Source organism: Cygnus atratus, chromosome 5 (assembly GCF_013377495.2).
Source record: "Cygnus atratus isolate AKBS03 ecotype Queensland, Australia chromosome 5, CAtr_DNAZoo_HiC_assembly, whole genome shotgun sequence".
In the NCBI taxonomy this organism is placed as follows: domain Eukaryota; kingdom Metazoa; phylum Chordata; class Aves; order Anseriformes; family Anatidae; genus Cygnus; species Cygnus atratus.
In genome coordinates this window covers 9,237,025-9,254,238 of record NC_066366.1, presented here as the reverse complement: position 1 = coordinate 9,254,238, position 17,214 = coordinate 9,237,025, and the positions used below count along the sequence as shown (strand labels likewise).

General features: G+C 35.0%; 1 protein-coding gene across 1 annotated transcript in view; it reads left to right on the top strand.

The window, feature by feature from the left end:
- Nucleotides 1-17,214, top strand: part of ANO3 (anoctamin 3) — a 213,241-nt gene that overhangs the window by 119,548 nt on the left and 76,479 nt on the right. Inside the window, exons 2-4 of the mRNA XM_035550066.1 lie at nt 2,719-2,931; nt 3,898-3,969; nt 14,184-14,320. Of these exons, the coding sequence (XP_035405959.1) occupies nt 2,719-2,931; nt 3,898-3,969; nt 14,184-14,320 (422 nt within the window). The remainder of the gene's footprint in view (nt 1-2,718; nt 2,932-3,897; nt 3,970-14,183; nt 14,321-17,214) is intronic.

Here is a 17,214-nt window from a genome sequence, read left to right as displayed (position 1 = left end):
CAGTTACACTGTGTGGCAGATCTGGAAGAGCTGTCCTCAGTGGACTGATGAAGTTCTGCATTTCCTGGTGGAGTGATGCTTAGGCTGGTGCAAAGCATGGTCAGTGAGCTCAGGGAGGTTTTGAAATGAAAGGCTCTTTTAAGCCTTTAGCCAATGGAGATAAATACTGGAACTATCCTGCTAATCAAAGGACCTTCATTATGGACTCCCATTTGAGCTTCAGAGAAGAGACATCCTTGCTGAATGTGACGTGCTTCTTCGAGTGGCACAGATTTTGTTGAGGACAATTCCTCAGAATTTCATGGCATTTCAAGCAACAGATAGATTTAGATTGCGTGGTGGGGTTGTTGTTTTTTGATTTTGTTTTTTACATAGCACAAATGGAGAGAGGTAAAATACAGTGCTAAAAGACTAAGAGACTAGGATTTTTAAGGAAGTGCTACAGTGTAATTTATGCTCTCAAGCAGAGAAGTAATGTCGTAAAGTGGACTCTCTTCATTAATTGTCTGAGGATCTTTGACACTGTGTACAGCTATAACAGAAGATCTGTTGATTTTATACAGATAGGAGGCCTTAGCATTCTTCATAAGCAAGCCATAAGACTATCCAATGCAGAGGTAAATTGTACATTTTAAGTTACTGCTTGAGAAAATGCTTGACTTCTGTCATGTCTTCTGAAAACATATATGGCTTTCTTGTTTTTTTGGAAAATGCTGAGAATCAGTTTCACATCAAAAAGGATGAAAACATGAATGCTAAATAAAACAGCGTGCTAAGTTTAGTCAAAAGCAATGTTTTGGGAGGACCCAGTATGTTAATGAACATATGTGACTTGTAATATTCATCTTAAGATTTAATGTCCACTCAGAAATGCATGAGACAAGAAAGTCATGTCACCAACAAATGGTGGTATATTAGTTTTTCATTTTAATCATTTTCCTTGGTATTTTTTAATTCTTTGGTGTATTGCCTTTAATAGGTAGTGAAGCACAGAATCTTAAGCCCAGTTTTCTTTTTGAGACAAACTAATTTGCATTTGATACAGGAAAATGAATTGTGAGTTTTCATTAAGACTTTCTAGTGTCAAGATTTCCATAGGAAGAGCAGTTCTCAAAGAAGCTCATTTCCTGTAGCTAGCATTTCATTCCAAATGCCTTCAAAAAGGCAAATAAAATATTAAACTTATATGTCTGTTTCACTTGCAAGAAACAAAACAAAGGCAACCCAGTCAGTAAAGCAAGTTACTGTATTTTCTGACGCACTATTGCATGAAATGCCTACTATTTGGTGAGTGTGTGTATTTAATTGCCATTAAATTATTTCATGTCTGCATTTCTGCAGTGTAATTAAAGTAATGTGAGAAATTTTCATAGTGCTCAATCTATTAAGGAAAGAATAATTCTTTCATGGTATCTTGATGTCTAAATCTGAAGTTGTAAGACTAATAATGCCAACAAAGATGATGATAATGCTTTCTTTTGGTGTGTTGATGAACAATTCTGTACTGTGACCATGACTGGGGATGTTCTGATGTTGGACTAAGGTGGACTCTGAGCATCCTGGTAAAGAACTTTTTATGCAGAGAGGGCGTAAATTGTGTCATGTCTTCCCCTTATTTCTTGCAAATATAACATAATCGATTGTACTTTTCTTAGACAAGTGCACTTGGATTGTTTACCGTTCCTCTCTGAATCTCTAGAAAAAATATGAATTTTAGATATTATTAGTACATTATTGCAATTTACTGTTAACAAGCTTTACAATTTATATAAAAGTCTTTCAGGATTAAATGAGTTGAAAATATTTTGCAGATGTTCAAATGGCTGGTAACAATCTTAATGTCTGATACTTTAAGCATAAGTCTAGGAAATGTAGATGATCTCTTGTTTGTGGACAGGAAATAAAAGCAATTATAGTATTGCTTGTTATGTCCCCAACATGGAGATACGATTAGAGACCTTGCTAATTATTAAAAATTTGTGAGATGTATTTTGGAAACGGGGAGATGAGATGTTAGAATAGGACAAACTCAGAACAGGGATTGATATTTGCATCATTTTTAGATGATTCACTGAAAGCATTGATCTGCAATTCACATTTTTTCATTTAAATTAACAATCTGCTCTTTCGGGTGTTCTCATTGGTTTTACACAATTGACTAGTGTCAATGAATGATCTGAACCTGAGGCTAGGCAACACATATAAAAGCCTACGATTGTGCATGTGTCTCAGAAGAAAAAACTAGAATTAGCTAATAGATTTGTCGTAACTCAGAAGCATTTTAGGTATATTTCAAAGGAGAAGCTGGTCATGAATCCTTTGGGAAGTTCATGAACATTTTTTGCTTGTATGCCTTTTTTTGTGTGTGTGTCTTTGAGGATTTTTATTCATGAAATTTTGGTAGACAAATCATCGTAACGGGGTTAACACTGGGTACTGTCATTTGCTTCCTAATGACTGGATAACGTATGTACCGTGGAACTACAAGATTAAGAATATTGTCAATGTGAATCCTTGGTTTTTGATGGAAGAGTAGGTGAAGACTTCCTGGATTCTCTTTTCAGCTCAGCATTCTTCTTCAAATTTGAAATATTTTAAACATTTTTTGTTTAGTCGGAGAGTTGCTTATTAAGTGGATGAAAAATCTTGAATTTTCAAAATAAGCAGTCTGTCTTCATTGTTGCTTAATACAGCTTCCTTTTCTTTTGGCTTTTCTAGGTATGAATACCAGCAAGAGTGAGACAGTGAAAGAACATCCCTTACAACCCTCTAGAAGATCGCTGCCATGCTTAGCTCAGAGCCAAACTCATCCTCAGAGTCTGAGCAAGCATTCTTCATTTCTGCAGCCAAATCGTGTGCAGCCACAGCCTTGGCCTCAGCCCCTGAGTGCAGGGACATCTACAGCTACAGTGGATGTAGTGTCAGAACGAGGTAAGAGGCTGTCTCTCAGCAGCTTCTTCCAACACTGGGTGTGGAAGGGATCTTTGGGAACATTATTCATGGTCCTTTGATACCTTAGATACAGTATTTTAGCATCTTCCATTAAATTACAGAGGCATCTGATAAGCCTTGATATGTTTGGGTATGTACAGTTTGTTGAAGAGACAGTGACAGAGTTGTATGCAACAGCTAGAAGAACCTTGGTGCTGAGTTCTTGAGTGTAATCCCTATAATGTTTGAAGTGAGGCTTAAAAAAATTTTGCTTATTTGTCTAAATTACAAGTTATTTGTGTTCACTGAAAATAAGACAAGGAACTGCTCATATATGCTGTGAAACAGCATGAAAGTTTCAGTAATCTGTCCTAGGAGAGAGAGGAAAAAAAAAATACTGGGCTTTCTGTATTAGAAGTCTTTAAGTATGAACATGTTGGAGCAGACTTCTTCATTCGCTGTCATGATCCAGGGAAGAGTGCTATGAAGAGAATGAGAGAAGGGAGAAAATACCTATGAATTTTAGCTTGTGTTGGGCACAGGCTCTACTTTTATTTTATGATTGCTATTTTAATAGATAAGCATGCCTTAACAGAGAGACTAGTCTAACTGGAGATTTCAGTCCTTGTGTATGTACCCTATTGCCAGCTATTGCCAAACACTGTTGTCAAATCTGTGTGAACCTGTATAGATTGAATTGACTGGTTTCTGCAGCTAAATTTTGGAAAGTCCTTCCTTAATGTCGATAGGCACTAAATGTTACTCTAGTAAGTTATTTTACCAAGTGAACTTTTCTCTGGAAGAGTGAAAGTCTTCAGTAAACTGATTGTGTTTTTTCTTCTGCCAGCGGAATGTACTTATCAACACTTGAGCATATTTCTTGTGTTTTGAGTCACTGACGGCTTTAAAAAGCGTATCTTTCCTTCATACATGTGTATGATGATATGACTATTGCTTTTATTCCAGCTAAAGTGATGGAGACTTTGGAAAACAACTTGATCAAGCTGTCTAATACAGAATACAATGATCCATTTTTAGGTAAGTTTGTCTGAACTCAAGTAATAACAAATTGCTGATGCTTCCATTACACTTGTGGTACTTCTGTGTGGAAGAGCAATACTTATCCTGAAATGCCAGGTTGTTTTGAAATGGGAGAATAAATGTGACTAATGAAATGTGTGCTATCATAGATATTTTAAGGGAGACATTTCAGAAAGTTTCGTAATACTTTCTCAATTTTTAGACAAACAGTAAATAGCGATTAAAGAGACATGTATTTTTTCATACATTTAATGTAACCTTTTTCCATAAGTCCTTCATAATACGATCACTTCAAAGCATACATTACAAATTCATTTGAAATTGTGGGGTTTTCTCCTATTATTATTATTCCTGTATATTACTTTGTTCAGGATTGCCATGGTTGCAGTTGTTATGTTGTTTTTGCTCTACATATTCACACACAAAGTATCTGGCAAAAAAAAAAAAAAAAGGTTACACAGAAAAATAGCTGTAATTGGGGCATATTTGTACCTGCACTTATGCTATTCAGATGCTTAAAGCCAAAGAAAGTAGAAAAGCCTTAAAATAATGTCATCCTTGCAATGTCAGAGACTATATACACACAAACGGAATAACTTGTAGGTTCCAAAACTATTTTTTAAATTCCCTGTCTATATATCCCCCATTAGAAGTACATAAAGATTTTGCTGTACCTTGCATAACTACTGTGAAAGCTCTTTTTGTTCAGAGTCAGTGTAGCATCCAGCTAAAAATGGTATCTTCATGCTGAAGGAAAGAGATTTGCTTTCAGAAAGCTATTTCTGCTTAGCTCTCACTTGTTTTTGTATTAATTTTTCTTGCTTCCTAAAATATATGATAGAGAAAAAAACTCTTCAAAGTCTCCTAAAGCAGTGACTACTGAAAATGTGAGTGAAACTGATAGTTCCTCCAAAACAAAGTAAAAATGTTTCAAAATTGTGACAGAGTCCAAAAACTTGGCATGAAGATTATGTTAGAAAACCACACGTCTCAGTTAGGTTCCTGTTGAAGTTAGTGCTGTCCCTCAGTGTAATTGGTTTCATTGGGTAGGCAAGTATGGGTATGAGAAGTTTACACTGTTACTCTTAGTTTCTTTTTTTTTTTAATCCTGTTATTTTATTTTATTTCAACTAATTGCTCACATATACACATACTGATATTATTGCATATTTATGTGTGGTAGAGGAAATTTTTTCTTTTAGTAAATGATGCACTATTTTTCGTTCATATCCGCTTAGTTTTCACCTGAAAATAAACGTGGAGACCTCAGAGATTGAGGAAAAGATAGATCGAGTCCCATCAGCTCAAAATTGTATTAAACTTTTCTGTGGATGTTCTTTTCTGACTATATCTATGCTATTTGAAGAGACAGAAGAAAATACTTAAATGGTAGCCTTTCTCTAAAATGGTTCGTTAATTTGCGTGTGTAAATCGAGACACTCCCCAATTATATCACTGAAATCAGTGAAACTATTATATATTTAGAGAAGTGTGATTGGTTGGGATCTTCACCTACAGGCACGAAACAGTATTTATAAATAAATCCCAGAAAGGAGTAGTAGGGATTGTATTAGATAAAATCAACATTAAGCTCACCAAGAGAAATCAGAGACAGTTGAAAAAAAAAAAAAAAAAAAAACTTGCTATAAACCTTCAAAATTCATTTTTTTCCTTTTGAGGATCTTGTTTATGTGGGTAAGAAATTGTCTCCAAGACTAAGCCATTCTGTGATTCTAAAGCAAAGAGAAAATAGATTTTTTTTCCTGAATCTGAACAGTCAAGGGAGTATTGCTGCTTGAGCTTTGATCACCAAGGAAGTGAGAATGATGCAGTGCTGCTCCAAGCTTTAGTCGGCATTCTGGCACTTTGATGGAGTTTGCAAAACAGTCTGATTAATGGGTATCATCTTTTTAAGAAACCTTTTCAAACCGCTCTCCTGAGAACATGAAAGAATGCTGAATTAAGTGAATGTGGTGAATTTTTAATTAGACAGTATCATGGAAGTGTACACAAAATAGACCAAATGGCTTTCTTCTCTTTCAGAATTGTAACCGACTGGATCTTCTACCTCTTTGTGAGAAAGGGTTAATAGGCATCAGATAAACGATTTGAATTCAGTGGAAAGCTTCTCCTTTAATTAATTGAAATTGTAGCTAAGGCCATAAATGTATTGGACTTATTTAGTCAGTAATGCTGATGAATTTGTAAAGTAGGCAGATCATGTATTACACCTTTGTTACAGATAACACAGCCAGACAGAACCAAGGACATAATGGTTTTATGTGTTTTTTTTTTTCCTCTGTCAGTTTTAGGTGGTAAGTAGTGTTTTTAGTTTGAGGAATCAGGGAATTCAAGGAAAGAAATAGGCACTGAGCTTCTGTAATGTATAATGTGATCTGTGGGGTTTCAGATGTGCCATAATGCTCCGTGCTTAGCCAAAGCTTGGTGGAAATTTACATCCAACAAAGGTTAACATCAGGGCTTTCAGATCTTACACAAGGTGGAAAGCACCCGATGCTTGGTTCTGGACCTTTAATAAACAGGATCCATTGCGTTTCTCAAAGGGTGGTTGTAGAAATTTTCTATTCTCTCCAGAGCAAAATCATGCTGTTGCTTCGACTTCCTTGAAAATGTTCCTTCTCTTCCTAAGTTTTTGAATTATTGAAGAGTATTAAGTTCTTTTTGTCAACTGTCTGACCTTGTCGCTTATTTTAGCTTGAGTTTTCAATAGACAAATCTAAAATCTGAGCTTGCTGTTCACCAAGGACATTAATCACTCAAGGTTCAGGGCAGCTTCTTGTATGACTTCCACTTTTCTAATGAGTTAAATATTCCTGATTTTTGATTGTTGAGAAAATGGCTTTTTACCTAAGACCTTCCCTAAGAGACAAATATGCCTGATAACCAATATAGTATGGCTCCAATTCTGGATGTGTACGTGGAAAAACCAGTTACAGCAAATTTATTCTCAACAGAAATAAATTTATGTCAACCCGTTTAGCTACAAGTAGCTAGTCAAATCCAGTACCACGCATCTGGGGGAATTTTCTGAATAAGTTTCTTGATGAGAAAATCCCAGTTCGTCAAGACTTCTTTGAAAATATCTGTGGAGGAAGATTTCTGACAGTGGGGGAGATGTGCAGAGTAACCAGTACCCTGACAGGCAAGCAGTTTGTCAGGGAGTGGAAGGCTGAGAGTTGAGTTACAGATTTCTGCAAGACTGGTACGCACAGCAACTTGGTGACATCGTTACAGTCTGTAATACCTGGAATTTTTCTTGAAAGATGCCTGAAGTTTTTGTTCTAGTATCAAACTGGAAAACTTCAGAGCAACTGTTGTAGAGACGGTAGAAGTATTTACTGTCTAGCTAAAATCTTTGATGCCAGACATGGGGGAGATGCTTATGTGGGATGGCAAAAACACTCAGGCTGTCTCAGTGTGGTATTACAGGTAAGAAGAACAGTATGTCTGTGATAGAGCACTTACTGCAGTGCATTCTCATATTAACAATATGGCCATACGTTTTGTGATGAAAGCTACAGGCTCTGTATGACTTTGTGTCATGTTGCACAAATTAAATTTCAGGAGACAATGCATGTTATGTTGATGTGATAGTCACAAATACCTAAAATGCGTAGTTATAGCAACATGAGAAAACCCTATCCCATGCTATTTTAGAATTGAGTGTCAGGATCTTATAAGTAAATAGAAGAAAATTTGAAAATACATGTGTTGTATATGTAGATGCATGGAAATCTGGGTTACACAAGAACATGGACATTAATATTACTGAACTTATTACCATAACAAAATATTACTACGATGTCATCCATTTTTTTAATAGATTTGAAAGTCATACCAATGAAACTCAAGCAGTTGTCATTCACCCTCTCAAAGGGAATTCAGCATTTTGCTTTCTAAGTCTTCTGTCTGTGGATATTTGCTTGAAAATACTGGTGTATATTTATGTTCTTTTCTGATTTTGTTGTGCTTTGTTTTTCTTCTGAAAGATGTGCTCAGCAATTAGTTCAGTAGTGCCAGCTGGATTTAAATGACATAGGAGGTTTGATTTCAGTTGCTAAATTTGCCTTTACTGCAGCTACCAATAATAGTGGCTCTAGTTAGAGTTAGAAAAAGTAATTAAGTGGGAAATATTTAGTAGGAGCCACCACATACAGAAAGTCAAATGCCAAAAATGAGATGAGCTCCTTCCTGTAATGCGTAGTATGGATAAAAAAAAAAAAAAAGAAGTATGTCAGGTGCAAAGGCTCACAGAAACAGGAAATAATCTTCCACTGAGTAGTGTGTTCTTTTCTCAAGTCATCCTCTGTGTTCAGCTGTAGGAGCAGAAGTGCAGTGGCAGTATTTGGATAGATAGATGGCATGTTTTTCTACCTGCTAGGTTCATTTACATTGTTAAAACTACTGACATTAGTGTTGCCAGGTTTGAATTCTTTTATGTTCACTTCCAAACCTTGTAAGACAGATTTACAAAGGGTTTTCTTATTGCAATACAGATTAAGGCCTTTTAAATTCCTGTTTATCGCATAAGTAGCTAAGGCATGAAGATTTTGAGAAGTTAGACCATATTGAAAGTGTAGTTAAACTAGGAGGAGAAACTTGTGAATCTGATGCTCAGTCTACTTGTTAGCTTGAAAATCCAATTTGCTCGTTCTAACAGAAATATCTGCATATAAGTAGCTTTCTAAACTGTGTCAAAGTAGGCAGAACTATGACATGCTGAAATGTCTCATTTCAATTAAGATGTCAAAAACGAGTAATGGATAATACAATCAATAGAAATTGGCATTCAGGGTTTAGCTATAATGAGCATCTAATTTTAATTTATTTGGCAGTTTTTAGCTGCCTTATTAGCAATTAAAGCAAAATTTTGTAATTCATTTATTCTTTTTTCATTTTTTTTTCTGAGTTAGGTCAATTATGAGTGCTTTATGCATGGTAATGCGGAGATTGAGAAGAATATGATTCAAGAATATGACTTAGGCTCAATTTCTGCTTCAACAGAAAAGTGATGTTTCCACTGTGATGCTTAGAATACATTTTTCAAAAGCTTGTTTGATCTTCAGGTAATGCTCAGCATGGGTTAAGTGTGGTGACATCTATTCTGACTGTGTCCTGAGATGGCTGAAAATCTGCCTTAGGATACTTTGTAATGTACACAGTGTCTGAGGGCATTGTCCACCTGCCACACTAGAGCTGGTTCACGCCTGGAGAGCTGGCAGCATGAGTAATGCAGCTAAGCGATCCATTAGGAGTGTAGTGCTCACTGGAACTAGGTAAGGATTAGTCTTCTGAAAGTATAATATTGAGGTTTAAAATATCTAAGTACTTTGGGCGTTTAATCTGCCTGTACCAATTCTGTATACCATCTTAACTCCTCCAGACAGCTAAAAACCTGCCTGGCTCCCTTTTTAAAAATTAGATATATTCTGTGTAATAGTTACAATTCTTGTGAGAAATTGTACACTAAGAAAAGCCTGCAGTCATCAACTATGCTAGCTTTTGGTATATAAGTATGCATATGCAGGTAGCTGAAAAACCTTTAATGGTATGTTTACAATATAGCATTCCAGGTACCTAACAGAATAAACTAAGATGGGCTAAATCCATCACAACCTCGTTTATCTGAGTGTCTAGTGATATCCTCCTGCAGGTTATTTGTTGTTTCTGGGACTAAAATTGGGGCAAAAGGGGATTAACTTCTTGACCAATAATCTAATTCTTTCTAAAGCTTACAAGGTCCAATAATAATCATTTTATCAGAATTTGTGGAATAATACTATCAAGGAATAATTTTTATATGACTTTCCCTTTCAATAATAGTGTCAGGTTTCAGCTGAAAAAGATCTTCTATCCTACACCAGTTATCTAAAATATTAATGGATGGTGAGTTGCAGGGAAATTGGGACAAATACTTTTTAGGTTGTAATTATCATAAAATTAAAATGCACTCTTGGCCCTTCAGAATTATGTGATAGAAAGAAAGGTAGCTGAGGACTGAAGAAGACTAAAGGTGAAAATGCAAACTGTGGACCTGGAAATTAATTTCTAAGTGCTTCTGTGCTGTTGGGTAAAAGAATCCTAGAAATGAAAATCTCTCCATCATTTTTTTTTTCTTATAAGTGCCCTTAGGGTAAGTCTCACTATCATGCATCAATCTTAATAAAACTGTATGTCAGAAATGGTAGATATCTGTTGTGATGAATAAAGACTGAAGTTATTCATCTTGCCCCTGTGTTCAAGGTAAAAAAAACTTGATTAATGCTTAATTTTTTAAAAAGAAAATCATTTTGTACCTAAGTCTGGATCCAAGTTGATGGTACAGATGGTCGTAAATGTTCAGATGTGCTAACAATTGTGTCAGTGCTATAAATACGTACCCAATTAAAGAGATGTCCTTGATTTACTGAATTGAATAGCGAAATTCCCATTGACTTCATTGAAAGTTGAAATATCATTGGTGTTTGCCTCTAGAATTAGGATCTGTCACCCTTTTCTCTGATTAAATATTCTCGTCTTTATTTAAAATTTAATCTTTTGCTTTTTCCCAGGGTAAAACCACTACAACAGCAAAGCGCATGTAGGACAGGAGTTGTTACCAGCAGAAGTGAGAACAAATTTTGGGGGAGGCAGGCAGTTGCCTGAGGTCTGTTAAGGAGCAATGTGAACTGAGTTTTCCTTTATTGTTCCTCTGGTGACTTCTTGCCTAGTCTCTGCCCCTCCCCAAATCAGGCAGGCTAGTTGGTGGTTGGCACTAGAGAACCATCCAAGAACCACAAGAGCGGTGTAAGCTGGCAGTTGTTCTTGGCAGTAACAACCAATAACAACCAATTTAGTTGTTGTAGGCCAGGGAAGGCATGATGGGAAATAAAGAAATGAAATGAAGTAAACAGTGGATTTCCCACAGTGTAGATGAAGAGCTTGAAGCTGACGAGCTTTTCTCGTGATGTTTTGTGGAGCTGCAGCCAAATCAAGTCTCTGTGTTTGAATTTAAAGATGGGTACTTATAATGCAAGAGAGAGAGAGAAACAGTCCATTTCACTGCCTTTGGGCTATGTTGCATTAAAAACATCCTTCATCCCTGAGCAGTACAGCTCCAGCCACAACATCCAGGGATGCTATCTTGTTTTGGCTTGTGGTGATCCCAAATGACAGTTAAAATGCAAAAATAAATAAATAATAGAGATTGTAAAGGAAAGGATAGCAGAAAATAGTGTTACTTCATAGACTAAAATAATCCAAAAATGTCATGGAAGTTTTAAAACTGCAGTTATTTAGGAAAGGTTGCAGAAGCTAAATGACTGTGTTTGTATAAAATGTAGCATGCATTGGTGATGCTAGTAAGAACTGAATTTAAAGTAACTTAGGTCATATAATTTTATCTTTAAGAGCACGTCATTTTGGCTTCATGGGTGGGAAAATTGCCCAAGAGAGACTTTATCTTTTAATAGAAGTGGTGGTTACCTTATTATAGGAGAAGCACCTGGTCATAGAAGAATTCCACTAATAGCATTGACTGCTTTTTTAAAGTTTCACCTCATGATCTCCCAAGATCCTTTTCTAAAATGAACGAATTTCATTTTGTATTCTTCACAAGTTTTGGAACTGTTCAAAAGAAATTTATAAGAAGTTCAACTTAAGAAACAAAATATGCCTCCCAAAACCATACACATTTCAATTATTCTTTCTAGCCTGTTCTGGTATATAAATGCCATGCAATCCATTTACATTTTTCTCTGGAATTTTATTATTTATATTAAATATTTTGTCTTAAAGTATGCTGCAGAAGAGACAAACAGGACAGCAAGTTTATTCAAAGTATCTGCAAAGCATGCTTCCTGACACTAATGCATATTAATGTTAAGAAAAATGTGCACGCTTGGATATACTTTTTAAATATGGATTGTATGCTATGTCTCTGACATTTTTTCAGACAGGTGTAATATATACTCTAGTGCAATAATTAAATGTTGTGTGTTAATCTTAATTCCTCCCATTTTTACTATATTGATACCATTACCTTGTGGAATAGTGTTTTCAGTGCATAAAATAAGTCATCGACTGTTAAAATGTACAGTGCTAGATTTTGTTAAGTTTTATAATCTTTTTAATTCTAAATTTGTGGTTTTTTTCATTGCTAAAATCTTTTTGGTCTACATTTCAGACAACGTAGCAGGTACCTCTAGATGGAAGGTAATCTTTTTTACAGAAAGTGGATGGTACAATTTAAAAGTCATGGCATTGAAAATTTAAAAAACGTTTAGTAACTAAAGTATATTGAGCAATAAAACTCGTTTCATAACTTAAAATTATTTAAATAAAACAATGTACTTTTGCAAAGTTTTTTGTTTGTTTTAGAGGTACGCAAAATCTATAATCCTATAAAACTTTCCCTATAAAAGTGGACTTTTTAATGTAAGTAAAGTCTTTCTTTCAACTCAAATGGCTTGTCTAGATGTAAGAGGTTAGGTTTCATAGGACTTTTTCCTTCTTTTCATTTTATGCATCTGGGAGTGAGTCAGATCAGCACATTTGCTTAAGTATCCTGTTTCCTACCTTGTACTACTTAAAGCATTTTGCAGTCTTTTTACTACATTCCCTTTTGTTGTCTGGAGAGTAACCTGTATATTAGGTTAAAACTTTCTTTAGATTAAATAAAGGCTAAGTTTGGTGCGCTCACAATCAAAACAGGCTATTTCATATATTAAAATAAAGTCCCTTCACAGATTTACTGAGTTAATATCAACATCAGAAATCACTGAGGGCTCATTTTGTGCAATTATAATGTAAGTAGCTAAACTGCAGGGGAAAAAAAACAGCTTTCTGTAAATGTTCCAGTTTAATATTCCTTCTCAGAAATATTTAGGCTACATGAGATAATCGTGATTGTTTTTTTTCTTTAATATTTACTGTGGAGAATTTAAGGGACAACTTAATGAAAAATACTTTGTTGTTGTAGATGAGCTTTTCTGAATATAAAATTCAGGAAATTCAAGATTGTGGTTCCCACAGCAACCATGGCTTGTTTCTTGGCTTCTGTTTAGGGTTTAGAATTACTGGGATAAATGCTGTTCCCAGTTCCCTTGACTTTTCCCATGTTGATATGAAAGCTGAGATGAGAACTTGGCTCACGATTTATGGGTAACTTTTTGGTCTGAATAGTTTCTATTTGCAATTTGTCCAAGATATAATTGCGTGGGAATAATTATTCCATCTTTTTATCTTTAAAATATTTTTTTTCAAAGCTAACCATTTTCCAGTGTTCAGTAGAAGTTATATGGTCCAACATTGTACAGGCATTATCCCTCATTTTACTCCTCTGAGCGTGTATGGTAAGCCTTGTCATGATCTTTTAGATGGAGAATGTGAAAGGAAATTCAATGACTGAAGAACAATTCTCCTTCCAATAGAGGATATAGGGTGACTCAGAGACTTAACTACAGTCCGTCTGTCTTGCCTGCAGTCATGATGCAGAAGGAAATCTAACTTCTAATAGTGGGTCCTAATAAGCTTTGATGAAGGACCTTAGTCATGTGCAACTATGCTGGAGTATGCAGATATTTTTATAAATGCTTTTGTTGAGTGATTAAAAAGAAATCCACTGAAGAAGAGTACTTTTTTCATGGTTTCAACTATCTTCTACCACCTTTGGGTACACCTCTTAAGTTTTCACCGCAATACCTTAATATGCAAATTTTCAAATACTATATGTAATGATGAGCAGCATGTGCATAGCAGAAGCATTTTGATTGCTTCTGTAGTTAAAAAAACATACAATAACGTTACCCTATATCCAGGATGCACCTGCCAATTTAATTACACATTTTGAGTCTTGACAGTTATGAGTCAAGCACAAAAGAAGAGCTGAATATTTGCATTGTGGGTTTTTTTTGGTTGGTTGGTTGTTTTTTGTTCGGTTGGTTTTTAACTACTGTGAAGGATGTTGTGGGATTCTTTGATTTAAATGGTAGTAGAGAAGAATCGTCAGTAGGATTTCTGCTGAAAAGGAAGTCAATTCTAGTTTAAGACAACCAGTTCAAACGAAAAGCTTTAGCAGGAAAGGATAGAATATAAGTTGTTGAAAACTTAACACTTAAGAGGAGTATTCCACTGCAGATATAACTTTACTGTCAGTTTCTTTCCATGATAACCTAAAATGAGCCCACTGTTTTCTTCTGTTTTTCCTTCAGATGTAGGAAAGGACAAAGACACATACACAGATGATTCAGAGCATGGGAATTACGATGTTCGTACAGATCAGTCATTGCTTATTCAAAACAAGCTTGCCAGACAGAAAACAGAACCTCGGACTAAATCATCTTTAAAGGTAATGGACAGAAAACTTTATTAAATTGTATCAATTGCCATAATAGCTTAGATATTTTTTAAAATATGATTTTTAGTGGGCTGGTTAAGCTAAAGTTTGAATAAATAGACATCTCACAGAAAGAAACGTAGGAGGCTTCTGTATTACAATTTGACCTACAGAAGCAGTGAATAGAATTCTCTGTAGCAAAAGTGACCAAAATTTTGTAGGATCGAAGGTTCTAATGATTTGCATTGACTCATTTAAATGACGGTAGTCTTCTTTTTAAAAAAAAATATAATTTAGAGCATTTATGACATAGGACTCCCAGAATGGAGTGAAAAAAAAATTGTCGGCTGGGAGGCCTCAAGAAATTAGGAGAGTTTAGAAAAATTATTACATGTTGCAGATGATCAGTCAAAAGTGATCTGAAGTATAGGGTTTTCATTCTAAACAAAATCCACATGGTAGGTAGAAACATTAAATGAAAGACAAAATTCACTTGCTTATAGGAAAGTGTAGGAACTTCAACTAAATAACTGAAAGAAACATCTCTCCAGATAAAACTGACAAGTTATCTCACCTAGTAATTAGCTAATCATAGTATTCATCACAATGCATTTTCTACAACACTTCATCCTTTCTAATGCCAAAGAATTATGATTGATTTTCAGTTCAAAACAGATTTTGTTTATTTTTTTCTTGTTGTGGACTGGAAGACCCTTAATTTTCTTTTCTATCAAGCATAATTTCTTGTAAACATAAGACAAATGACCTATTCTCAAGAAATTCTGACTTATTTCTTTCTTCAAGCACTAATGATTTCAATCTTCAAGTAGCGGAATCTGCAATACAGTTTTTACCAGCAATTCTATGGTTTTTGGTATATAAAAAAAATTGGTAATACTGTGCTATGGATCTAGAACTGCCTCAGTCACTTAAAGAGTCTGTTGTTCATCGACTGTACCCATCAGCAGGACGTTCATTACGCAGTTCTGGCATCCGTTATGCTCGTTATGCTCGTGGTACTTCATGATTCTATCATTGAATGCATGCTTCATGAAGAGTCTTTTATTCATTGTAAGGCTTGTTCTCTCAATCACGCTGTATTGTCATTGCTACAGGATTCTCTAAGACAGGTTGATGTGATTTCTGAGACCACATTTTATGGGATGCTTTGGAAAAAAGTTGTTCTTTTGTTGTTTTGTTGTCGTTATTGTTTTAATTATAATAGCTACCTAATCACTTAGATTGGTTTGCAGATAATGGTATTTACAGTTTGGAAACTTAGGACCTGAAAATGAAGCTTTAGTAAAGACAGAAGGTTTATATTTTAATCTGAACCACAGCAATGAGAACTTGTTGTGTTGACAGATTTTTCTTTGTTTTTGCAAGGCTAGATGAGTTAAGACAGAAAAAGCTTTTCTTTCGTTTTATTTTTTAACAAAATCTCATTTGATTTTGTAATTATTTAAACAAAGCCTCTTTATCTTAAATGTGAGCTAAAAGAAAAAAATGAAGAATTTGCAGGATTTAAAGTATGTTATTGACATATATTTTGCATAACAGGTAAGGCTGATTAAAAAAAAGGCTTAGTTGGCAGATAATGTCTGTCTAGTAACAGACTTTTCAACTGACTCTTCATTCTGCTAACACAAGATAACTCTTCTATTTTCACGTAAAATCTAAAACAACCACTGTTTTCCCCAAGCAATGCATTTAGGACTTATACAAAGTTTATAGCCAACCAGTAAGTTAACTTTCTTTCAAAGTTCAAAGGGTACCCTTGTATATATATGAAGTTTAAACAAAAGTACAGTTTTTCTGTCTCAGTCTTTGTACTTCCTGACCCTAAATCTAAATCTTCTGAAGCCACACCTGGCTTTTAACCTTGACAGCAACTTTTATCACAGCAATTACTTAGGAAGCTTCCTTTGGCTTTTCTATTGTTTTTGTAAATGAGGCAACCAAGCAAGATTCTCCTGTTTACTGTTTGCCTGCCTCCACAGGAAAAAAGCAAGGGAGATTTTTATTAGTCATATAGTAGAAGAGAAGGTTATTAGTCTGCCTTTGAAATATTGTGCCAAGTCCTTCTGGCAGTTAGTGGAAGATATTGAAGGGAAACTTTCTCTAAACCAATACAAGACTAGCAAAAGGAGTCTTCTGATTCCTTTTGAGATGGTTGAATGTTACAGTGGAAAGCATAGTAGAGAGCTTTACAGCTGGTAAGTACTCATATATTTGGAGAATTAACTGATTTATCATTATATTAAAAAAAAAAAAAAAGTCTTCTTAGTCTGACCAGAAAATGAAGATCAGAAGTACTGCCTTGACAAAGTGTACAAGGATAAAAGCTCGTTATTCTTCTCTGCTTATTTATGATGCTAATTTAGGATTGTTTTGGAAGGTTTTTTTTTTTTTTTTTTTTTTAATGCCTGAGAGTTTCAGGGACAGTGTCCTGCTGGCACAATGAAAGACAATGCACTTCTTTTTTTTTTTTTTTTTTTTAAATTGTCTAGTGTTTCAGATTGCATATATGATGTGCACTCTCCATAAATCTAACTTGCATCACTGCAGTTTTAAATTTTTAGAAACATCAGATAATTTAGATATAGCACCTGGATGCCAACATTCATCTTGATAGTCATCTACTTTACTCATTTCCTTTGTTATGATGTATAACTCATAATCCCCTTTAGTGTGATAGGGTGAGATCAGTACAAAATCCACAAATTTCATATTGACAAACTGGAAATTGTTCAGAACCATTAAGTTATCTTCATTAGCTATCTCTGGTGTCTTCTCAGCACCAACTGCTACTGAGATTGCGTAGGAAGTACGACTTCATGTATGTGATTCCGTCATGGGATCTCATGCAGATGGGTAATGCCAGCAGGTGGCAGCTGAGCAGAATA